Source organism: Macrosteles quadrilineatus, unplaced genomic scaffold (assembly GCF_028750875.1).
Source record: "Macrosteles quadrilineatus isolate MER2022 unplaced genomic scaffold, UCM_ALF_1.0 Scaffold_6__1_contigs__length_79288215, whole genome shotgun sequence".
Taxonomy (NCBI): Eukaryota; Metazoa; Arthropoda; class Insecta; order Hemiptera; family Cicadellidae; genus Macrosteles; species Macrosteles quadrilineatus.
In genome coordinates, this window is record NW_026542599.1 from 53,879,233 (window position 1) to 53,906,461 (window position 27,229).

Consider the following 27,229-nt stretch of genomic DNA (forward strand, 5'->3'; position numbering starts at 1 on the left):
TGATTTGACTACTCAGCTAGAGAAACTGCAACATCTTAGTATTCCAAGATTTGTAACATCTGACAAACCATACAAATTGCAAATAGTAGGATTTGCTGATGCTTCCGAAAAAGGATATTGTGCTGCACTGTATCTGAGAGTAATTAGTGACAAAATAATTACAAACCTTCTAACAGCCAAAACTAAGTTAGCCCCAATCAAGACACTGTCTATCCCACGCTTAGAGTTGTGTGGAGCCTACCTGCTTGCAACAATATTCCACTCTGTTATGGAAACCCTCAGCCAATTTGCCAGTAATCAGTTTCAGAAGCCTATTTTCTTCACTGATTCTTCAATTGTCTTAGGATGGCTGAATACACCAACTTACAAGCTTAAAGTTTTTGTAGCAAACAGAGTTGCACATATCTCAGAACATACTCCTGTTTCATCGTGGAGACATATTAAATCAGAGGAAAATCCAAGTGACCATGGTTCTAGAGGACTTTTACCAGATAAACTAACTAACTGTGATCTATGGTGGCATGGCCCTAAGTGGATGAATATGCCTGAAGATAAATGGCCAGAGTCTACAGTACAGTTCCAGCAGCAGCCCCTACCTGAAGTGAAAGCTGAACCACAAGTGCTTGTCTCAAATAGTACTGAGCCAGAGCTTATCAAGATGATGGAAAACTATTCTTCATACTACAAACTTCTACGTGTAATATCTTGGATCAGAAGATTTATCTACAATTGTCAAGCTAAACTACACAGTACTAGTCGTCTTAAAGGACCCCTTCAGCCTAAGGAAATTCAAGAGTCCTTACTATCCTGCATCAAGAAAATTCAATCACACTTTTTCTCTATTGATGGCGACAGAAGATGTGCAACTGCTGTCCTCAATAAGTTTCATAAACTTACCCCTTTCTTTGACAAACTGGGGATACTCAGGGTGGGCGGCAGGCTAAATAATGCAGCTATCCCAGAAGATCAAAGACACCCAATCCTTCTGCCAAAGTGTCATTTCACCTTATTGTTGGTAGATTATTACCATAAAATCTACCTACACCCAGGACCCAACTTGCTTCAAGCTCTGATTCAATTACGATTTTGGATACCATCACTGAGAAATATTGTCCGTCAGCGAACCTTCAAATGTCTAAGGTGCTTCAAGCTAAAGGCTGAAACCTTTTCCCCGATGATGGCTGATCTTCCTTCGCAACGAGTGAATGTAAGCCGAGCATTTTTACATGTTGGTGTTGACTTTGCTGGACCTTTGACTATGAGAGAGTCGTTAAGAAGAAAAGCAACCACTGCCAAGACTTACATCTGTGTTTTTGTCTGCATGGCTACTAAAGCTTTACATTTAGAGCTGGTAACCGCACTCTCAACAGATGCCTTTATGGCTGCTTTCAGACGTTTTATTTCTAGAAGAGGTCTTCCTGAACAAGTGTATTCCGACTGTGGAACCAACTTCAGAGGAGCAGCTAATCGTCTTCGAGAGTTAGGATTATGGTACTCCAATCAGACTACACAAGAAGAAATTCTACAGCAAACTACTAAACTGGAAGTAAAATGGAATTTCAATCCTCCCTATTCCCCACACTTTGGTGGACTGTGGGAGTCGGCAGTTAAATCAACAAAGACACATTTGAGGAAGATAGCTGGAGAAACTGCTTTGACTTATGAAGAGTGGTCAACCTTGCTCACCCAAGTAGAAGCAGTTCTGAATTCAAGACCACTCTGTCCTTTGTCAGCTAGTCCAGAAGAAACTAATTTTCTTTCTCCAGGACACTTTCTTGTTGGATGTCCTCTTGTTGCTCCTCCCGAACCTTCTCTTCTTGATCTTCGAGAAAACGTCCTTACAAGATGGCAACTAGTCCACAAGATGGTTCAACATTTTTGGAAGAGGTGGCGAGTGGAATACTTGAACATCCTGCAAGCGAGAGGAAAATGGACAAGATCTTCTACAAACCCTAAAATCGGAGACTTGGTTCTTCTTGAGGATCAAAATGTACCTATCTTGCAGTGGCCTCTTGGAAGAATCATCAAGACTCACCCAGGCAGTGATGGAATTGTTCGAGTGATGACTGTCAAGACCAGTGACTCTGAATTCCAACGTCCAGCTGTGAAATTGGTACCTCTTCTTTCAATCAATTCTGACCCTTTTAAGTAAGATGCTAGAAATTTCCTTTGAAATTTCGGTGGGCGGTATGTTTGAGCATTCTCAAATTAGGTCTAAACTTAAATTTATTTTAAATAAAATAATACTTGTTTTGTCATTTAAATAATAGATATTTAAATGTTTTGTGTGTAAATAAATCACTGCACTTTTTGGTTCAATTCAGAATAATATTTTAAGTGAGTTCATAAAATAAAATTGTATTAAGTTAAGCCAGACAGAGAGAGAGAGAGAGAGAGATAGGCAGACAATGCAGAGGAATGTGCTGCGTATCCTGCTTATCAGTTCCAGCCGACATGATATAGACTGACCAGTGGTTTTTCCTGTACACTGCTCCAACTCACGCAGTTACTATGCAGTCTTCATGTGAATCAAACATTATGAGGGTCTCTGAATCCCTCTAATTATTTTACCATGGGTCTCAGTATCCCATATTATATCATCAATTATTGACTCTATTGTTTCTACAGAAGTTTTATTTAACCGTGAGGAACATTCACCAGAAGTTTGTGTGCACACAGTGTTATATTTTATTTTCTCAAGAAGTGTTAATCTCCATTACTTGGTATTAACGAACATTCGATAATTTCTTCTCTTCGAGGTCGTGAGTACATCTCTACACATCATTCCTCTCTGTCTATTTCAATTTGGACTTAAATATCTCAGCAAGAGAATAGTTTTGATTTTAATATTTTTATTGTAAAGGGTTAATTTAATTTTGTATTATTATAATATTTTCTGAACTCAAATGAATTTATTATTTTTCCAGTAGTAACTCACTGCTTAGACAGATCAATAAACTTGCTTTCTACTATATTAACAAATATCTATTGAACCAGCAATTATTCAGTTTGGTAGCAAAGTCAGGAATTTAATTTTTAATTCCCCTTTGTTCAAACACTATGAAAGCAATGATAAGGATGAAAGCGAAAGAGAGGATTTGGGGGAGGTAGAGTGCACCCCCTCTCGCGGAACAATAGAGATGTCTGCGCTACGAAACAAAAGTGATGTTTCGGCCGGTCCCATTGGATCGAAAAACTAGAAAAAATGTAGGCTAACCCTCGTTTCAGTCAGTATTGCGGTTGCTGATTGGTCCACTGCATCAAAGGCCAGAGTGTGTATTAGTTAATTTGAGTTGGTGTTTACACGTTACAAGACTTGTAGGCCAACAACAGTAAGGGATCTCTGTTGGTGAAGAACGAGCCAAAGACTGTAGGGAAAGATTCTTAAGATCCTGACTATAACAGCTGATTGTTTTGTAGTTACGTTCGGTAAGAGAAATGCTTGTTTGGAGGTGAACAGCTTGGAGTTACAGACTTTGTAATATTTAGTGGAGGCGAGTTACTAAACTTGCAAGAGAGTATTGAACTTACAGAGTAGCCTACTACTAAACTTAAGATAGTAGGCCGATGGAAACAATATTTACGTTATTTGCTACATCTGCTGATTATTTAGTTATGATCTTTTTAATAGGCTTTTTTGAAGTATTGCAGATTGGAATTCAATTGAGCGTTGAATTTAAAAATCGTACCAATAACAGAAAGCTTTAGATGAGTTAATACCTAGGCAGCATGTCAGTAAGGGAAGGACAACTTTGATACGTGGTATCCAAAAAGTGTATGGGTTGGGAAAGGTTACCCATAAAAGCGTTTGCAATTTTACATATAAAATGCCACTGGCCTGAAAATAGAGGAGTAGGGGGGAAGTGTGTTCATGTCCGGTATGACTTAGGAGAACTCGTACGTTCATCAATTTATTGCTACTTTACCACCATCTTCGATTAAAAATGTCACTGGCCTAAACGAAAAAACTACGCCAACCTTTGTTCGGGATGGTCTAGAACCACATATCACTTGTGGTGTCCGCCAAGGGATGGTCTAGAACCACATGTCACTTGTGGTGTCCGCCAAGGCATGGTCTAGAACCACATGTCACTTGTGGTGTCCGCCAAGGGATGGTCTAGAACCACATGTCACTTGTGGTGTCCGCCAAGGGATGGTCTAGAACCACATGTCACTTGTGGTGTCCGCCAAGGCATGGTCTAGAACCACATGTCACTTGTGGTGTCCGCCAAGGGATGGTCTAGAACCACATGTCACTTGTGGTGTCCGCCAAGGCATGGTCTAGAACCACATGTCACTTGTGGTGTCCGCCAAGGCATGGTCTAGAACCACATGTCACTTGTGGTGTCCGCCAAGGGATGGTCTAGAACCACATGTCACTTGTGGTGTCCGCCAAGGGATGGTCTAGAACCACATGTCACTTGTGGTCTCCGCCAAGGGATGGTCTAGAACCACATGTCACTTGTGGTGTCCGCCAAGGCATGGTCTAGAACCACATGTCACTTGTGGTGTCCGCCAAGGGATGGTCTAGAACCACATGTCACTTGTGGTCTCCGCCAAGGGATGGTCTAGAACCACATGTCACTTGTGGTGTCCGCCAAGGCATGGTCTAGAACCACATGTCACTTGTGGTGTCCGCCAAGGGATGGTCTAGAACCACATGTCACTTGTGGTGTCCGCCAAGGGATGGTCTAGAACCACATGTCACTTGTGGTCTCCGCCAAGGGATGGTCTAGAACCTCATGTCACTTGTGGTGTCCGCCAAGGGATGGTCTGGAACCACATGTCACTTGTGGTGTCCGCCAAGGGATGGTCTGGAACCACATGTCACTTGTGGTGTCCGCCAACAAAGCCACTTCAGAGCTGGCACTCACTCAGGGCGCCATGTCGCTCAAGAACATTGGCTATTGTCTGTCGATTAATTGTAACAAGACTCCCGCCATACCACAATGACAGCTCACGAGATCCGACGACAGATGAAGTGTTTAGGTCATTTCCTGGTACATATTGACCGCCGTACCTCAGGGCTACGGTAGATTAGAATGTCATTTATTAGTTAAGAAAAGATTAAATAGATTCTTTTGACGTGATCTTGAAATGACTGAGTGGTAACGTAATAATTAATTCACACTTTAATTGTAATTCGTTATTTTCGTTGACATTATATTTTATGGTACAATAATTTCCGCAATAATCCTTTAAATATTGGATTATTATAAAAGCATAAACTCACCATCACCAAACGTGAATTTCAAATAAGTGACAGTATAGGCTACATATTCTAACACGATAACACGCAATCCTTTAGGTTCCTGAATAAAACATCAGATTTTTCATCCATCATCGGTTGAAAGTTTTATTTAACAACGATCAAGTGGATATTGTAACCTGTAATTCTCAACAGTCACTAGATTTTCTAAATTCCAGCCTGAAACATAACGACCTAAACATTTGAATACATTTATAACAGAACAACAATAAACGCTCCAATACACATTGATACATCCGTGCCCAATCACAAAGTATCGGTTACTCTTCACGGAGGTCATCACAGGTTGTGGTGTTCGATATCGGCGCGTGGATCCCACAACGCGCGATCAAAATGAAATCGCGAGACTTCAAATACGTGAGCTTGTTTTTGGTAAACCCACGACTTGGCGATATCTCTCTCCGTGGTGTTGCTAGGTTATGGTCATTAAACAAGAATTAACTGTCTGCCACCTATAAAGGCGGAGAGAAATATGTTTTGGATGTTGGGTATCGTACAACGTGAGAGAGATGTTTTTAATATACTTTGCGTAGTGTTTGCTATGCTTTAACGGTTATTCTTACAACAAAATTATCGACTGATATCCACTGTATATTCAATGGTAAGAAACAATCATTCACACAAATGGCTTAGTAAATTCTTCTGAAAATTTCCCACTCAAATTATAATACAATATTCACCTTTGAAACTCAATACTTGTCGGTGATGCAATCTTACATTTAGTCACACTTACAGTTGGACTGGACGGTGCCAAGTGTTTGCCATAAACGAGGAGGTGTCCGTGTCCACGCTGTGTGTGGTGTGGGTGTGGAAAGAGTTGCGACACACATTCCTCGTCTAGAAGGTGGTCTATGCTAAACTTCTTACAGGACTGCGTCAGGTAAACCTCCTCGACAGTGTATACAGTTCCAGCAAAGGGATTGTCTTTACAGATGTCTTAGACACCATAAAACATCCTAGACGAAAACCACTTCAACACCATGAAACATCCTAGCTAGACGAAAAACCCCTACTCACCATCCTAGCTAGATGAAAACCCCTAGACATTATGAAATATCCTAGAGAAAAAACACCTCAACACCATGAAACATCCTAGCTAGACGAAAACCGCCTAGACATTATGAAATATCCTAGACGAAAACCACCTTAACACCATGAAACATCCTAGCTAGACGAAAACCGCCTAGACATAATGAAATATCCTAGACGAAAACCGCCTTAACAACATGAAACATCCTAACTAAACGAAAACCCCCTAGACATAATGAAATATCCTAGGCGAAAACCACCTTGACACCATGAAACATCCTAGCTAGGCGAAAACCCCATAGACATAATGAAATATCCTAGGCGAAAACCACCTCAACAACATGAAACATCCTAACTAATTTTACCACCGATACATATATTCTAAAAATCGCAATTGAATGGTAAATCAAAAATTCGGGCAGGATTTTAATCGGAAAACACTGAGCTGCAGGGTATAAGCCTGATTTATAACTTGTGCTTGCAATACATTTTGGAGGGAATGGATGTTCGTCCGCCTGCGCAGTGGCCGTCTGGTCTGTTGACTCGCTCCAGTTCGTTCCGAAACATGCTGCTCCAGCACCATACAGCGTTTACGGCCATATCAATCATAGCGAACTACCCCGTCTTCGTCCACGTCGGTCGTTCTACTCCCGCCCAATCTGTTAGATGCAAACTTTCACGGCTAAAAAAATATTCACTGGATCTATTATACTTTTAGACGTTATAAAATCCACTTGAAACAATTTAGCATCTTGGATTTGTTGAATTAATAAAATCCCAAAAATAAAGTTACCAGGTTTAACTTGAACATTTTGTCTTCTGCTATGGAGGTGAAGTGTAAAATATTGTTAGGGTCATCCCAAACAATCGGTGTGTTATTGTTTATGCAATACTTTCTATAAATGCTACGTTTATAGTTGCCTCTTGTTGTTTGCAAGCAGTAGTTAATATAATAATATTTGAAGCATAGGTATACAAATGTGAGGTCAAGAGGATTGTGAGCCAAAATGTAGACTTTGATCGAGCAAAAATAATCCAATTTATATTAATTTTTAGAGAGGTACATAACACATGCCTAGGTCGCCGGTTCGATCCTAAATAAGTCAAAATAGTTTTAAAGGGTTAAAACTGGACCTATCCGTCTTTGATTACTGGTCTTCTAATACATATACCTCCTGGCAAAAAAAAAAAAAAAAAAAAACTGCTGATCAGTCACAAAGCTTGCATCTCATTCTTTAAACACTCATCTCCCTCCGAATACGCGCCTCGTTGGTGTATCGGCGTCGTGTAAAATCTGGGGAAAGATCATAGGGAGTCATAATAAACTTTCAACTACAGTAATTTAATCATAATTTGATCGAAGGTGAATTAGAACGTCATAGAACCATTTAAAAAGAGCAAACAGCAGTTGTCTTCATGAGATTAGTGTTTAATGGTGTATTCCAGGTGATCGGAAATTCCTCGTGAACCGCCAAGCGAAAACCGACGTAGAGGTATTTAAATCGGTAGATCACACCATAGCAGACGAGTGAGTCAGCCAAGAATATGTCTGGGTTCTGGTGAGTCATGATCTGGTTCCAGCTGTAGAACTCGCGAACTGGAGTAAATGAGTCAGAGATGATATAAGGAAAGTTTTAAAGTTTGATTAGCTACCAAAATTAAGAAGTAATAAACTAATTTAGTTTCGCTTTTGATGTATTTAAAACAGTTTTTTCTAGTTTTTCCTGCAGAACGTAGAACGCATTTTCCTCGTGATACGAGTTGTTGCAGTATCGAAGGTCTAGGTGGGCGCGGGGTGCCGCAGGGTTGTGTCCTCGACCCGCCACTGTTGTGTTGATATCTCTATGTCGTGATACACGACGTTGACTGATTGACATTACACTGGCCACTGTATACTGTACACGGTCATGGTCAGCTGGCAACAGTGGCTTGTATTGCAACTGCTACCGAGTATCCTACAGGAGTTTAGTACCTAAAGGTCTTTTAGAGTCTACTAATTCATGTAATTCACTACTTTAAAGTCTCCAGTACGTGTTGAAACTGAAGGTGTCTAAAGAGGCTACAGATATACGGAATTCACTCAAGGACTGCGAAAGAAATATCAAGTAACCCCAAAGATAGTATGATCGCATACTGTCAAATATAACTTTGGAAAGATTTTAATTAAGTTAATTACTTAAGGATTGTGGCTTTTTTAAATTTTTTTTCGAATTTGTGATGAAGTAAACCACAATTAATCCAGACTCCTTGATACGGTCTTTGCTTGACTCGGACAGCCATATAACAGCTTAATGAATGTACTACTGAAAATAAAGTTATGTAGTACGATTTACAATGTTTTATTAGTGCATTATCCTTTTTTAATGATAAAATTGTAATTCTTTCCTGAAAAAAAAGCGTTTCAAAACAATTCAATCCCTGTATAAATGTAAATCCTTGTACCTATATGTTTAGTCTTGACCCTATTCGAAATCGTACAATTTTTTACAACGTTGTCCGAGTTGTATGAAATTCCGAGAGTAACAACTACTAGAGATCCCCGATACGACAAACCACTTACAGCAGTAGACACAACTATCAAGTGAGATAGCACGGGGTCACGGCGCGCATGCGTAGTATCTGGCAGATCTGCCTAGTAGCGCGGGTAAACATGTGTCAGCGCAGGTTTAATTGGCGGGAGATATAAAAACAGCTGACCAGTGATGCCATCTGTGGAAGCAAGATTGTCTTACGAAGTTTTCATGCCAAAGATGACAGGTGATTTCGCAATAGGTGTCGCAAGATCTTGTAAAAACTTTTCTTCGCTCAAAATTACAAAAATGTTGCAAAGGGGTTTTATAATTCTTAAAAACGAGCGTTATGGTTGTGTACTGTATACAGTTTATCATTTGTGACGCAGAACGTATTAGGCTTGTTCATGATACAGTAGAACCTTGATAAGAAGACCCTCGATAACAAGTCGCCCTTGATAAAAAGTATCATTTTCAAATCCCCTAAAGAAAATATTTTCCTCTAATCACATGCTATTACAAACCTCGATAATAAGTCAACCTTGATAACAAGTGTTATTTTAGAATCCCCATGAGAATCTTGCTATCAAGGTTCTACTGTATATCTGTTACAGTTCGCAGACAACATTTTGGGTGCAATGCGACGCTGAGCATGTGTGCGCATCAAGCTTTGTGGAAAATGAAGAATGTACCGGACAAGCAATTTCGGTGCAACGATATCGATCATTACTATGTAATAACTAGGCAATGTATATTCTTGTTTACATCAAACGAACAAATGGTCTATCTCTATCAAATTATGTACAAATTTGCATTTTTGCACGCAGCTTATGAGTCAGTTTTACGATGTTCCGACCCTCATATACAGTTTCACTTTGGAAAAAATATTCAATGTAAAAATATTACATTTCTGCTTTCATAGCTCTAAGTATAAACTATGTTATTCTATTGTAAAATGAGAGAACATGCTTTGCATTATTTATTTACACGTTGCCCTGCGATTGATAGCCACAATCTGTGCATCATGAGTTGAATGTTCCTATTCATCGACTTTAACAGCTTTCTATCCCGAATATTTGCCGCTGCCAAACTGTTCCGCTATATATTCATTACCCTGATATACAGCCGATCACTACCGTTACGCCGCTGAGAGATATGGCAAGTGCCGAAGACCTCCCGCGCAGTCGCAGTTTTGGCGGGACTTTCCCCCCGCGGGGTACCCGAACATTATGGGCTCGATAGCTGGAATTTGGCCACGACGATTCATCAGTTGCAAATGGCCCAATCATTATGGGTCTTGTTCGGATTGAATTCCGCTCACTTTATGATCCTTGTTCCCCAGATATATGAGATAGGGACGATAGATCATATGGAATCCATCGATGCATATTAACTTCCTAGTCTGGTGCACGATTTATTCGGAGAATAGAATCGTTTACTGTATGTTACATCAAGGGAATTTGTTTTCCCTATTATAGACTCCTCTACTTAGTAAGTTGAACTAAAGCTTCACTAAGAACTGCGAATTAAATAGCTAAAAGTTCATCGATCCTTTTACATATACTTCAATCCTAACTGATACTAAAACAATTTAAGTTAAGCCACCTGGTTTAGAAAGTACGATCGAAGCTACTTTAACCATTTTAAGCAGCAAAACCCGGCCTCGCAGTTTAAACGCCCGCCAATACTTTACATGTAAACACCTCCGTGCAAGATTTACTGCAAGGCAGTAGCGGATACTGCAGGGCTTCCTCTATTATGGTCCATCAGGCGGCGGACTAGAGACTGGAGGATAGTTGTACGTCACGAGCGTGTACACAGCACGGTAGGAACAGTTGCTGCATGCTGACAGTTAGTATAGACTGTTTAACTTGTAAATCAGCCTCGGCTCAACTAGCTACTGGGTCACCTACAAAACTGGGCTAGTCCAATCGTAGGTATTGTAGGTAGTAAACTTGCTTCCTGATGTTAAGCTAGTCAGCTGAAAAATTTGACTTTGAAGAAAAATTGTCAATGGTATCTCACGGAAGATAAAGAGGTGTGCAATAGAGAACGTTGTTGCTGACTCAAAATTATAAGGCAGGTGCTAGAATAAAATTTTAGTCTTTATTAGTTTTACTTACACATACTTCATATTACTCTAGATAGAGTGGAACGAGAACTCCTAACGGACAACTTGAATGGCTCTCGAGGGCTTTTATTCCACAAAACATACTTATGTTTAGTGGAAAATAATTAAGCTCGTTCGTCCAACTGAAATATATTCAGTAGTATGAATATATAATCCAATGTATACCCCCTTGGCCACTTTGAGAAGGAGTACTACACACAAACATTACTTCCTTGAAGAAATGGAAGATTTTCTAAATTTGTAGCTCTAAACTAGATGTAAATCAATCAAGTATCGTCGAATGTTCCTTGGTCTCCAAACACGTATAACTTATCTTATCAAGTTTTGAAATGGATGTTGTAAAGCAAAACCCATCTTTTATTCGACGTAGGAATGCTATCGACAACAGCGTTCATACAGCTATAATACGGGCTCATATTGTTGATTCTTCTCTAGCATTCAGACAATAAGGAAACGGCAAACACCAAATATAGTTCCTCGAGAGCGTCCCAGCAGCGCACGAGGATGTTGACTCCAGAATGAGGGCTGAGTCTGGGCTAATGAGCAGATCTGGGATAATATGGTCTCGTATTATGATAATGAGCTCAAGATGCGCGTCGTGCGATCCAGAACCTCCATTACCGTCAAATACTAGGAGATTTCCACAACTTCTGTTCCACCCCGCGTTCATGTCACTGGAAGAACAAAAGTTACCACGCGGTGTGCAAGCGTAACAGCAGAGTTTTCCAAGAAAATAGTATATACAGGGTGTTCATTTGAAAACTTTCCATATCTGTTGAACACCCTGTATAATAGGATAATAGGCTTGCCAATTAATTGATTGTGTACTTGATGCTTTGGGGATAAATAAAGCTTGTATTACAGTTGATTTTCCTTTGTGAAGGTACTGAAATTCTAACTTTGCACAAAAGTATGATAAAAGAAAATGCGAAGTATATTTGAAAGTTTTATATCCTATCGGAAATTTTCTACCGATGAGCTAATATTTTTAATGATTTTCAACAAAAGAAGAAATACGAAGTAACATAATAGACTAAAGTCAAGATTTCCCCCTAGCAAAATCATGGAAAGAATTGCCTTTCACGCAAGTTGTCAATCATAATAAAAACTGTACCGGCAATCGAATACTTTTGTTTCACCTACCGTTAAAGTCTCTAGGTATTTTCGCTATTTACTAGTTAAAATTAACACTAACCTTGTGAATTTAAAAGACTTACTCATAGTGATGCATCGAAGAAGCCACTGTCCATTATCCTTATATCTTCTTGACAGTTCGTCACCACCCCCAAACTATTTTGGGCTAAAACCCCGCTTTGAAACCACTTAATTACCCTTCGAAGTCACTATTTTACTTTGAGGAGTTGGACTTAAAACACTTTTCGAAACGAACATATTAAAAACAAGCTAAATTGAGCTTATAACGATTCAAACTCATACGGGAGCAGGGTATCGTCCACCTGTTAGTGGACTTGTATTACACGGTGGGCGGGTCGTGATGTGATCGCTACACCGGGCCGATATATCAACAGGATGGACGGCACCGACTGCCACTAATTGTGCCACTAATTGCATCTGGTGATATCATCGACTCCTCCACTCGCAGTGTCAATTTCATCCGCAATCGCGCCATCTATGACCTCGTAACTTGCCCCATCACATTCCACCGGCGATCAGGTTTTGTTTGTAATTCGTTTTATCTTGTTATTGTCAGTTGCGGGAGGTCAGTGCTCTTGAGAAGTGCGCGACCTTGCAAGAAGAGGGTTGAGAGTAGGTGTGTAAGAAGTTGGAAGCGTTGGATGTTGTTTATCAGAAACTTTCAATTTTGATTTAACTGCTTTTACAACTGCGTGTGCAACCTGGCAACCTAGAGGACATTTAACTTTAAAGTCCTTTTCTAGAACTATTTTACTGTGTTTATTTGATGGAAACTCTGTATGCTTTAGTCTGCAATTCATACAGTATGATTTTCCAGAAATTATATTTAAATCGCCAAATGTATGACACCTCACTTCACCTTGTCCTCTTTAACCCCGATCAAAACGATTTTTCTTAGGTAAACACAACAAAAAAGGTGTCTTCAATAAATAATTTAATGAGCACAATATATCCAGGTGTTCAATTTCATCTTCCGAGCCTTTACAAAGTCTTCAAGACACAGATCAGTTAATTCCTTATACTTTTCCTTTTCTTGTGCGGCACCCGACAGTTTTGATTCAACTTTTCCAAGTTGTGATTTTCCTAACGATATCTTACGTCGGTAAGCCTGGAGCTGAACCTACAGTACCACAAGACCAGTCTCGTAATATCCTTACCATCAACAAAACTTGGCCTATCAAGTCCTGTAGACAAGACTAGAGTCGTGTCATAGCGCAGGCGCCGATCTGCTATAGCTATACGCGGAACGCAGGAATGGGTAAACGTTTATCTGATTTGTAGCGAGTGTTGAGTTTTTCTCGATGCCGTAATTAGAATCAATTTGAAGTGCGGAAGTCTCGACGACATTCTAGCGCGGCCTGTTCTCTGTTCCGCGAACCCGCGAGTCTTTGTAGAGCCGCGCTCGTCGTTAGAGCCTGTGGAAACTTGCGATTTTTGTGAACTGCGTATGTTTTTGCCGTAGGTGATGTGAACTTACATTAAGAATCGGGTGACGTGTACTGTCTCATCTTAAGAGCCAAGATGAACAGGTGAACAATATTTCTGAAGCAGTGAAGTGTCTTTAAAGTTTTTTAACTCTTTATGGAATCTCCAGAGATATCTTGACGCCTGTTGCCGAAATTCAAAAAAAGGACAACTTGACGTAGGAACAACTAGACGGCGACTCGAATCTGAAACAACGAGTAGTCTTCGTGGAATACTCAACGTGGGGTATATAGTTAGGTACGCGTTACTTCTGTCCATAAATCCTGAGTAAAAATCTCTCTGATCAGCAAGGGATTTTCAGCTGAGTGAAAATGTCGTAGGTAGGCTACGAACCTACCTTACCCTATAAACCCCCTTTTTCGAGTTAACAGTGAAGAATTGGTCTTTCAAATCCTGAGCGTTCATATGGACTACCTAAATCAAGGGCAATACAATAATGTACAATCATATTGTTCAATCAAACCAGGAGAAATTCCCTAAAGAATGACAATTAACAGTCTTGAGACCCCTCTACGCCACACCACACGATCTCCTCAATTTGTCTACAACCGAGCTTCTTGTAAGTTACGACTTCGCTGTAAAACATTAACAAGTGAATGCACCAGGAGTGCTCAGTGCTCGGTGAAGGTCGACCATTTGACTAATGAACTTTTACAGCTGATATTGTGACATTCAAACTGGAGCTGAGTGTGGAATGTTGCTGAAGAAGAGCAGAACGAGATCGCTGGCTCGCGGCCTTCCCAGGCTTGTGCTTCCGAGAACCTGGAGTACCTGTAGACGCGGCCAATTATAATCGTGAGTAATCGTAGATTAGTTTGATTTATTAGTGTCTTCAAATAGAGCCTGTGTACTGTGGTTTCAAGTTCTGGATTTGTAGTTTTGTGTAGGAAAAGTCATCACAGTTATGAATACATTTGTTTAGCATTCTTATAAAGTTATAAAGATGAACTTTTTTAAGTTTGCGCTCCTCCCGTTTGTTCTCGTGGATTCAAGGTTAGTTTAAATGCGTGTTATTTAAACTATTAGATAAAAGAGTTTGATTGAAAATAATAATAAAAACTTAAGCAATTTTTTTAAATACTTACATGATATAAAAACAACATAGAATGGAGAAATAATTTTTATGACGTTTTAATCTTAGACGATTTACTTTTCTCGGGAAAGATGTTCTGCTTCAGAGCGTATATTTCATAATAGCGAAAAAATTAAATTTCGATTATACTAGACTAGCTGTACCCGCGGGCTTTGCCCCGTTTAACTTCACGAGTGAGCTCGTTCGCATGGCTCAATCACGTCATAGTTGAAGTTCGTTCGCTACGCTCACTCACCTTTAGGTTGGAGCTCGTTCGCTCCGTTCACTTGCCTTCAGGTTAGCTTGTTCGCTGCGCTAACTCGCTTCCAGCGTTCGCTACGCTCACTCACCTTTTGGTTGCAAATTGGCTGTAGTCATAAATTTAAAAAAATAATAGTGCTGCACCCTGTTGGTAATCCTTGTAACTTTAATGCTATTGAACATCATAGAACAGAACCAACTTGTTTAATTGAAGCAGCTGTTAAGATTCATTAATTCCATTTAAATATGAGTACTCATAAGGTAAACATGGGAAACTCCAGAGCCACTGGGGCGGAGCCCAGAGGTCGGAGGGTAAAATCCTTTCTTAGTGAGCGTCTACTACCCAAAAGGAAGATGCCTGCCAAGTTTCAGGTTCCTAGGTCTTATCGTTTCTGAGATTTCGTGATGAGTGAGTGAATGAATGAATGAATGTGTCAGTGGTATTTGAGCTTTATATATGTAGATCATAAGGTTAACATGGGAAACTCCAGAGCCACTGGGGCGGAGCCCGAAAGCCCGATCAGAATAAAAACTACTTAGTTTTCCTATTTAATGTCCAAAGAATCGGTGTACCAAATTTCAGCCTCCTAGGTAAATGGGAAGTGGGAGAATTAGTGACGAGTGAGTGAGTGAGTGAGTCAGTCAGTGAGGGTTTTGCCTTTTATATATTTAGAAGATGTAAATTAATACAGTATTCCAGCTTGTGTTAACCCAGTTCCAGTAATATCCCCATTTATAATAAAAAAAATTAAACAAACTATCTTATATGTGTGTCATGCTTATGAATCAGTTGAAGGCAACCTTGACAATTCTAAAATATGTATTATGCAACTCTTGAATGGGTTGACACCTTCTCTTTGATTATACAGTACATAAATTGTTTTACCAACATTTAAAGTACCGTATTACGAATGCATGGATAAACATCTGCTGGTCATCTACTATCAAAACCAAAGATTAAAAGAACATTTGTTATATTGCCTAAGATTATAAATTAGAATTAAGGGTCTACTTGTAGCATAGATTAAAGGGGTAGACAAGCTTTCAGTTATCAAAATGGGCGGTTACTACGGAATGATTCGGAAAAAATGATTTTTAAGCTATGGATTGTTTAACGAGCAATAATAATTTAAATGTTTTAAGGTTGTTGAATTGATTTGTCTAACGGTAGCTTTTAATCAGTTTGAGTATTGCTTTTATCATAATTTTGCATCTTATACAACACCCACATCATTAACAAGCACCCCTTTCTGACTAGCTTTAGAATTTCTCCTTCTTGACGGAAAAGGCTGTCCTGTAATTTTATTCAATCCGTTGTACCCTCTAGAGTATAAACCTTGATCTACTTTTATCCCCTCTTCCCAGGATACATAAATATTAAACGAATTACTGGACCTTACTGCCTTTGTCGTGGACGATGCAATGGTAATGTTCAAGGTTACAGGAACGTTGGTTGGAGAATCCGAAATGCACAAAGTATGGAATATATTTTAAAATCAATAGCTCTACTAATAGTGCATCAACAATAAATAGCTCAATCATCCATTAAGATTGTTTATAAATTAACAAACCAATAATCACAATAGTCCTTTTTTACAATTTGATACATATTATTTCAAGTCCCTTTTGAATAGAAGAACTGTATTTTTCGAATTTTTTACTACAAGATTCGGAAATTCAACTTATATGTCAATTAAAGGAAGATTCGACATTTTAAAATCATATTTTTCTGCTATATGGTATAATAACCTGCATGCCATATAAAATACTATGATTGAGACCCTTTATTCCGGCCTTATATCACCTTAGTTTATGAAAAGGGCAACAGCTAAAATGCATAAATTATGTAATGGATAAGACCATTGACTATTGCATAATACTTCGTACACAATATCTAGGCGGTTTTAAGAGAAGAAATCTATCCCCTCACTTGACCCCTACCTTAAAATCACAGCTCAACAGCTGGTTAAGCAACATAACAAAATTGTGGCGGAACTTCCCCTCAAACCGCCTAAATATTGTGAACGAAGTATACAACAAAACGCAATTATTGAGTTTCGTTACTAACTAAAATACCAGCTGTTACTTTGGTTAGGATGGTTCTTTAAGGCCTCTAAACGATGTAAATTGTAGAAGGATTACCATGTAAATGTCAGTACAAATCAGAAAAACATATTTCTGGACTATTCTATTTTAATAATTTTCATAACTAAAGATGTAAAGAATTGTAAAGCTTTTGGTTTTGGTGTAACAGCCTCATCCACATAAATAAATAGAAAACACCCACTTAGGTGTTGCACTCATAAACAGACTTTCAAATTAAATTGAGCTGATCTAGAATTATGACCAATCTATTAAGGAGTACATCAGTATGTACACATTAAAGCTCGACAAAACTAAAAAGTGCATTATCCACATTGACATCCCATACGTGACCGAGTTATAACATTTGAAACCAACATTGTCGAAATTAGCAAACTGATTAACATATTTTACCATTATTATATGACATGCTACAGCCCCCGTACATCGGTGTAATCATAACTTATTCATTCGCCAGTTATTCAATTCCCTGTAACTTTCACCTCATTGTGCAAACATTATAGGAGCGATTCTGTTCACATATTCAATCGGTTGCAAGCTTGTGCATAACGGTTAATGATTATCATAATCCGATATAGCGTAGATAAAGTAATGGCAAATTGCTAAGCGTTTGAGTCACGGCATATTGCGAAATAAATGTCTTAATTTCTAAGAGAATTTCGTAAGTTCTACAAAATCCAATTTTAAGAGAAGTAGTTATAAAACTAAATATATATACATACACAAATCTACAAACTTCTGTTCTTTGGTATAATCTTTATGTTATGGAGCGTTAACCGCGGATTATTACAATAATTCAATATATAACTCATTTGGCTTATACCAACAATAATGCTAGTAACATAAACCTTCAGTAAAACGCACGAATACTAGAAAAATACCGGTATGGATCATAAACATAAACAAATGACGTTGTTTTCCCGAATCCTATACTAATAGCATTGAACATATGTTTTGGCAGTTCCATTTAAGCAATGTTAAATAATGTTTATTTTCGGGCCAAAAACGTCATTTGTTTATGTTTATGATCCATACCGGTATTTTTCTAGTTATCGTGGTAAAACGTATGCTTGCTAGAATTCATCTTACGACATAATATAAAATGAGCCAAAATAGACCACTAATCATGAGAACATTTATACTGAAAACAAAAACTTCCCGCAATACATTTGCTTTACGTGGCTTAAAACACCATCTATATACAGTACTGTATTTCAGTATTCAGACTTTTTAAACTAAAATTTCTGCATAAAATTGCCACAATAGGCTATTATGAAATTTACCGGTAAGTATGAACGTCCATCACAAAAATTATATTAACTTTTGCTACCGTCAAAGGTACTCTCCTGGAACGTCTAGGCCATAGAGCCAGAAACGAAACGCAGAATGCTTAGAGCAAGATAGTAAGATGAATCCTGTGCCATCACTTACAAAACAATAACCTTGACTTTGACCTCCCAATGCCAAACAAGACTTGAGAGAATTTGCATCAAGAACGCATCATATAACCCACACCTTCTGCATTAGGCTGAGTACGACCATAGATTAAGGAGCTTTAGGACTGAACGAGAAGAAGACACAGAGTAATAAAGTAAGAAGGCGTGATGAGGTTAACTATGGAGATACCTTAGTCCACATCCTAAGTTTAATATCTACAGTTTCACATATAGCTACAACGAAAATATCGTTGCAACCTAAATGGCGCGGCGAGAAAAATCTTGTACAATTAAATACAAGAAATACGCCATAGCTGTCCAGAAGTGCATGGGTGGTCGCATAAACAAGGGTTTAAAGAGGTCGACCTCAAGTAATTTGATCTACATTTTGCTCTGGTCTGTATACGGAAACAAGAAACACCTACAACGATAAACACCTGTTGTTGATTATGTTCACAGGAAAACATGTAAAATCATATAACGTGGACATCATCATATGAATTACAGTATGAGAATAGTTTGTTTGGATAAACGTTTTTCTGTAGATTGGTTTGCCTTTATATGTAGGGTTTAAAAGTTTGTTTCAAAATTATGTGCTAGAAAAGTGTAATGGCTAAAAATCTATATTTCATATGCTATTAATTTAATTTTTAAAAAAGTTTATTTTGAGCAATAGGTTACTGTTTTGGATTTGTGAGAACGAAGAAAGAGTAAACATAAGTATCGTAACGTAAGCTTACAAATAGCCATCTGAAATAGCACATTACAAATACGGGACAAAATATATGATTATTTTGTTTATCACCACAGGGCAAAGACTGCATAGAAAGTATATTGCTGAGCGTTGATATATTTACCACGTATTAAATATGTAGCGTATATTCCTAATTTTCTCCTGAGGCAAACATTGATCCACTAGAACCAAAATAACTTGTTGCGCTACTATTGGTTAGAAAGTAAAAGTAAAATTGACAAACATATTATTATAAATTCTTTCATCTACCTCTAAGCTAAACTAGTTTGAGCAAATATGTTTTTTTTAGTTAAAGAATTGTTGTAGCTGGTGTATATAATTGAATATTTTACCAGCGACCTTCTGTTACGAGTTTTAATTCTGTGGTCGCTATATTTTACAGCCAAAATGGTTAAACACCGACCCTCATAAACCATTCCACGAAAGCGAAATTGACCTTTCTGTCAGCGGCGATACGGGTGGAATTCGCGTGCGATAACTTAATTCGCGGGGGCGTGGAGTGATTAACATATGTAAACGAAAGTCGTAATCGCCGATGTGATAATGACAGGGGTACCACGGTCCCTGGCCAGCCCCTTCACTTCTGCACTAGATCCTTTGTTTAAGCTTTATTTACGGCCTGGCTACGTAATAAGTCACCGCATTCAATAGGTCATCCGAGCAATGTGTTTGCGATGCAAGCATAGCCGAGAGTACATCAGGGATAGCTGCTTACACCGCTAAAATTTTAACTCATTGTTGACAGTGACGTAGATTACCTACATTTATCTAGAAGCCAGAAGGGGAAAAAACTGAAATAGGTACTAAAAGATTGGTCTGTTAATAAATGCCCAGACAGCCTTATAGATTTGGAGTAGGTTGAAGGTAGGTAGGTCTATTGTGTAAGCAGATGGTTTGTTGCCGTTCAAAAATTAAATTAAGAATTCTTTTTGAGTTGTTTAACGTTGTAGAGTATTTAGTTTGTATTTTTGCGTGATTTGCTTTTGTTTTTATGACTATTGCTATGCTGCTATAGTCCTCGCCACCCCAACTTGAGGCAGCCCAAGGCCGCAAGCCCTATATCCATATAGAGATCTATGCCTATATCTAGTGTGGCCTTGGGCTGCCTCAAGTTGGGGTGGCGAGGACTATATATGCTATATACTACATAATATTTCTCAACAACGTAAACATGTTGCAATAATATCTACGACGCACAGCTTGAAGTACAGTCACGTATAATATTTCCAACTTCCCCTTGAACCGCTCATTTCTTTATCTTAAAATGGTTCGCCAAGTTTACTACTACTCGTGGGTGTCAAGCATGAAAACGTTTAAAATGTCGCCGTTAAGTGATATGATCTAGACATAGCTAAGTATGTCGCAAGTACAGTGTAGTTGTTTGAGGTCACAAGATAATATACTTGTAATTATAGTTCAAAGAGCAAATGTTTTTCTACATAATTACGCCCAGTTAACCATCTTACAAGGAATTTTCTTGTACAGTGATAAAAGTTTTTATTTAATGGAATAGTATAACGTAATCAGCACAGGGCTTGGTCCAAGTTATTTTGGAACGTTGTTTTACAATACATTGATGGACTCTGATGCTTTGCAATCGTATATTATAGAGTATTGACTACTCACTAAGTAGTCGGTTGTTGATCCAACGAAACGATACTTGAGAATTCGGTTGATCGGCGATCGATCGTCATAGTTATTCTACTCCAATTTTCAGCACTCGGTTAAAAGTATTACATTAGTTCATGACAATAGGGATAATAGGGTTAGTCAACGGCCAATAATCAGTAACTAGAGTACTTGGCACTCGATACAGCAATTGTTCATCGTTGTTTCTATGTTCATTGAGTGTCACTGTTGGTACCGTGCCTCAATACAGCAATCACCTATCGCGATACTACACAGTGAGAACTCGGTAGCTCTATCGATTCAGTACTCGGTTATAAAACTACTGGTTTACTATCGATTACTAAAAAACTCGATCGTTACAAAAAGGTTTTTGAATTGATACCAACACACTAAGTTCCTTTTGGTTCTGTGGATTTAGATGATTTCAGAACTCCTTTGAACAATAATCAATGCAATGATTTATCGATTGCTTAAAAATCATTCATCACACCACAGTCTAATCGGTAAGTACTCGATGGTTGTATCGATTATTCGAGTACTCGCTACATTAATCGCCTGTGTCATCTCCACACAGTAGCGAAGGCTGTATGAAGCCCGCCTGTGATTCTATCTGCTCTCGTATAACTCGAGATATACGCCTCGCCGATTCTCCAATAATAGCCAATTAATCTGCCATTTGAATTATCCCGCTGCAGATAAGACTATTGGCCATTGCCGATCCATCGGTGGGCGATCGTGTTCAGCTCTCAGCTGCAGCCGTACAGTTTGGAGAGCGGAATTTGTTGTGTTTAAATCTGCGGCACCAAATTAAAATCAGTTCAGCTTGACTTTACGTTGTACAGATTTCAGCATTATGTTGAATTATGGTGACGAGGATATTGTAAAGTGATCTTTTCTATGTATAAATAAACATAAACAGCTGTTTGCACGACAAAATTAGTCTAAACTGTGAGAGGTAGATTAGGTCTCCATGGGGCGTAGTACAGGGGGATTTTCAGAACGCGAAGTAGGGGTCTACGTGTTTGAAAGCTGTTTTATTTACCTTCGGTTAACTTATCTGCCCAGTCAGTAATGGTAAATTATTCCTAAGTAATGCGGTACATTAGATTATTACAACTACCTACAACAATCGGAAAGCTGACTGTGCTGTATTCGTTTGATACGAACCAACTGCTTTATATAGACTATTTGTTTAGTTATTGACATACGATTATTTTTAAGTTTAGGTGGTGAGCAAAAATCGGGGTTTCCGGGAATACAGTATTTGAAAATATGTCATATGTAGCCTATATACAACTAGCAGATCAAAATAATCAATTCGACAAAATTAACTAACTCATTAGGGTAGCACGCAGACCCATGGTATAACACACTAGTAATACTACAGTATACGCTTTACTCTTTAGTACAATGATCGTGTCATTACCTGTATCTGCGTCTTCAACAGGACTTTCTTCTTCATTAGTCTTATCTTCGTCCTGGTCTTCAACTGAAGGCTCCTGGATTGTTGGAACAGGAGGCGACCTATGAACAAAATAAATCATTACTAGCTGTTGGTCCGTCCTACGTACGGGAATCAAGTAGTCGATATAGTTCAGAACAGCTAAACATATATAAACACTAGTGGCTTGTAGGGGCCAAAGCCCCTAGACTATACTAAATAAATAATATTACTGTACAAAAAAGTCAAATAGTTTAAAGGTTAATCAAATTATTTATTACTTTTGTTATTATTACTTTTTTTTAGGGTTGTCTAGTATTAATAAGGAAATTTGAGTTGATTGTGGCTAGTTGTCTTAGTTCTGTGTTTATTCTTGGAAGCGGAAAAGAAATAAGTTAGACCATTGTGACAACATGTGTTGAAATGGCCATCTGAAGTCTCGCTTATGAAATGAAGGGCTTGGCAGTACTCGCACGTATTTTCCATCAAACCTAAATTATGACAAATATTTTCTCTAAACTCAAAAAACTAGTATTTCTGTTTTTGTGAGGACGCCCCTTACCTTTTGTAATAACGGAATTATTAAGTTTACCTGTTTTTATTACAGACACACGTGTTGTTGCTACGTTCTCTGATACATTTTGTCCCGGTTTTAAATTTGTATGCTCCTTTTTCTTTTCGTCCTCAGCATTTATTTTCCTTTTATCATGTTGTTTAATCTTTCGTATTTTTGAAATGGGGTTTCTTGATTTAAATAATCTCTCATACGCACTTTAGTCTTTCTAAACCTGTCTTCTTTATTTATTTCTTTTTGGCAAGCAGACGTGGGGATAATGTTGCTCATTTTTCGGTTGAATGGGGTATGACGTCAAAATGTCCGTTGTCAAGTTCACCAGAAAATGTCAGGCGCTTTGTAGGGTGGTGTTCCTCTCCAAACACATGGAGAACTGTCCCATTTCGCCAAACTTCAAACCTAAAGGGGTAAAGTTCACAGGATGTACCGTAGGTTCCATCTTTCCCCATTTCATTTCTGCAGTCGTCGGGGCTAGAGTATGTGTGTCCCTTGATTCTACAGGATATGGGCTGAAATCTGTCCCAGTTGGCTACCACACAGTTCACTATTTCGGTTCATACTTAAACTGAAGCTATGTAATCCATACAATAACTGTGATAAACATGTTAACAGACAATTTACGTCACCAATTACTGGAATCAAAACGTGAGGTTCGCCGTTAAGGTTTATAATTTAAAAGAAAAGCTAAAACCTAAAAAGTCTGTTCCTTAACTAATCACCGTATACAATCTACACTCAAAAATAGTTAAACATTAAATTACAATTTCCATAAAAACCACTGGAATCTAGCTGTAAAATTTGCTGTTTATGTTCATTTTAAGATAAAAAACTTTAACCTAAAAAAACTCATGTTTACGTTTTAAACCTGACTTACGCGATAAGTGTAAACATTGAAAACAAATAAGTAACAGCTGTTTAGAAGTATAATTTGATTTGGTGTTTCCTTGTTTGAATTTTAAGGGCGATTTAAGGGTTTAATTAGATCGAAAAAGAACAATTAGGTGACGTCCATCTCTTCCCTGTCTAACTTTATATAAGTATGCCAAGTTTCAGCTTTCTAGGCCGCATAATAAGCTTGGCTATTTGCACAAATACCAAAATTGTACCATTTTTATGGCATTATATATTAGGATTACAAATACAATAAATAGAAAAATACCAACACACTTAACAACTTTGACAGCTATAGCAGAGATTGGCCATTTCACATTATGGTGTTGGTTTTTTGGTAATTTTCACTGGTAGTACAAATAACAACATGTTGTTAAATTACACAATTGTCACCTAAGTAAAATCGATGAAACCTAACTTAACCACACGACATAAGCTTTAGTTCCAACCATTATAGATCTATACAGTATCCTACTAGTATTATCAAATACCGTATTTACAACTAATTCTATCACATTTTAATGTAGCCTACAATAATGCACTTAGCTGTATTGTTTAGTGGTTGGCGTCTCCATTTTACAGTATGAGAATATAGGGTTCGCTCCCCGGGATACTAAAAAACATTCGAGCTATTTGACCACTTCTTTCATCAAAATGCAACATGCGTAGAAACAACAAAACGCATTACTACCAAACGTAAACACCCTCTATCTAATTTCTACACAAATGGGACTTGTGCCATTCGTGACTAACCTAGTCCAAACTGGTTACAACACTATTAGCAACGCTTAATGTTAACTGTTTTACAATTAACCACGCAAGCGGGTGCCGCGGGGTCCGGGCTGATATGATGTTTATATAAACTTCTGAACGCCCCCGCCCATCGCAGCGTGGTGCCCTGGGGTGCATCGTGGAACCCAAATGTGTCTGGGGACTTTCAATGGTTAGGTGGATATGTAGGAAATAGGGACTGTTACAGCATTATAGTGTAAGTTGGGCAGGAAAGTAGATACCTTTACAAGACAATCGTGCAAGTATTTCTCTGGTCCAAGCTGACCAACGGGTTTTATCATTCAACCTTCTTTTAGACCATCTGCATTCAAACAAATGTTACAATATTTTAATTGTCTTCCAATTACGACAGCAATCCTTTAAACTAGTACAAATCTGTAAATGTCGGTTCATTTTCCATTTTTTATCAATGCCCAGTGCCATTTGACATTATCACGATCGATTGAGACGAGACGCCACCTAGGTGCGTATGTATTTTGATCCAAATATGAGTGAAGGATGAGTGTAAAATGAAGTAAGATAATCTGTGTAGCATTGTTGCTGACTAAGATCAGCTGTTTTATTAGTCAGGATCATTCATTTAAAGCCCAATGATCGAGGACAATTGGGTCATGTTTCAAACCACAAAAAACCTAATGGCTTTTCTCAGGATCGCATAGTTTTAAAATCCTCCTCAGCATCCTATACACTCCGTGTAAAATCTTCACAGATCATCGAAACGGACAACCACATTCTTAACTTTTTTCACAACCACCCACACAAACTACTCGGTATTTTAATTGCCTTCAGTACCTCTAAGAAGCTACCGGTAGAAGTTCTACGTAGGTGACGGCGGCGGTAGCCACTGAAGTTTCCCGCCATTTCTACGCCCACGGAAATCACTTGTTGTACAATCAGCTGATTGCTGCGACGTCAAAATAAACAGCTGATTAGCATTTCCGTTTACCACTTGGTAACAAGGCTGTAGAAGTCTTCAAGGATATCGAGTATTGTTTACTACGTTTTGTCATTGACTTTGGATGCCGTGTTAGAGTTCTCATTATTGTAAAATTCTGTTTTGGAAGTCGGTAGCGTTTGGTTTGAGTTTGTTGAAGTGCATGCATTATTTTTTTGACACATTTTCTTTTTGTGAACCTACAATAAAAGTAGATTGTTATGAAATTTGTCGTGATTTTTTTAAATTATTATAGCTTTCTAAAATTACTTTGAGACATCAACGCTACCTGAATATTTTAAGAAAAAGAATGTTAGTGGAAAAATTTTGTGAAATAGCCTAATCAGGGACAGCTAAGGTCCACCTTTATTGTTAACTGCGGCTGTAGCAACTATTGCAGTACTAATAAATTATGTCAGCACGCATTTATGAAAACATCACCTGAAGGGGCGCTAGGATAAAACGATTCCAACACAGTTCAATCTCAATGTTATGTAAGTAGTAATTGTATTATTTCTAATGTTTCACGCATTATTAACGCTAAAGATATTTTGTGGGTTGTACGATTTGCATAACTGAAATGGTTACACAACCCAGTACGATTAGACCACCCCGGAGGCGGTAACGTCTGATAGGAGGTGTGCTTGTTGCAGAATTATCAAGTATTACTGTAGTTTTATACCCCTTGTACATATTATAAGGAGAAAGTATAGTTTTCGTCAAAATCTTTGAGTTTCAGTTTAAAGTGAAGATATCAGCTTTAGGTCCCCCGAACCCAGCCAGGTATTGCGAAGCAGATCCGTACAATGATGTCAGTATAAGTGTTATATATTCAATAGTTATAGTCACCGATTGTTAAATGTTTCGATGCCAACTAAACATGAACTAAACCGTATCCCACGGCCATATTGGATGTCTAGCGACCACTAAAAGACATAAATCTAAGGGACAGAACGATATTCACAGACGCTCCTTCAGTGCCGGGAACATGTTTTGTAAGACAAAAATTATTACATGTAAAGAGTAAGCTGTAAAATAAAAGTTCTTCGCAGCTTGTTTACACAATGTATACTTTTTGTAGTATAGTCACTTAAAAGTACAGTGTTTCAAATTAAATGGATTTTGGTCAGATAAGATAACAATAAGATCACAAACTAGTTAGGGGCCTACAGCAATTAATTAATACATCTTGTTAGTTCACGAATGTAAACGAAACTGTTAACGTTTCACCTGTTTATGTTTGATTTTCATCAAAACAGTTTCATTGTTCATTGTTTCAGCTTCATTGTTGTGAGGAATAACTATTGCCATTTTAGAATATGCATTAATTACGCTTGTTGTAAAAAGTTATTACAGTAATCCAAATTGAAACATTTTCCGTCAATTCACAACCTTAACTTTTTCAAAATAAAATTGTATAGTTATTTCCATAACATGTAAAGGGTTTAGGTTAATTCAGAACAGTTGTGTAGGTTAGATTAGAACCAGAACCGTGGCATAACATACAACACTAATTATGTTTTGTTACTTGCAAACAAATAGTGGTAGTGAATTGAAGGAAAAGGCCCATTTTCCTTCTAACTAAAATTTTCATTAATGTAAATATTACTTGATCTATCCGACAAAACAAATCATAAAACATTTCGTGATTGAATATACACGATGAGACGATAACCCCTATATCTCGAACGGGACAGCTGTCAGCATTTAAACCGCGTTGCTTCACAGACTGTCAACATCATGTAACAAATCAGCACGCCACA

The 27,229-nt window shown here is 38.1% G+C and overlaps 1 protein-coding gene across 1 annotated transcript in view; it reads right to left on the bottom strand.

Annotated features, from left to right (window-relative positions):
• Nucleotides 1-27,229, bottom strand: part of LOC128996366 (PDZ domain-containing protein 2) — a 536,662-nt gene that overhangs the window by 460,282 nt on the left and 49,151 nt on the right. Inside the window, exon 3 of the mRNA XM_054421654.1 lies at nucleotides 22,261-22,358. Coding sequence (XP_054277629.1) covers nucleotides 22,261-22,358 — 98 coding nt within the window. The remainder of the gene's footprint in view (nucleotides 1-22,260; nucleotides 22,359-27,229) is intronic.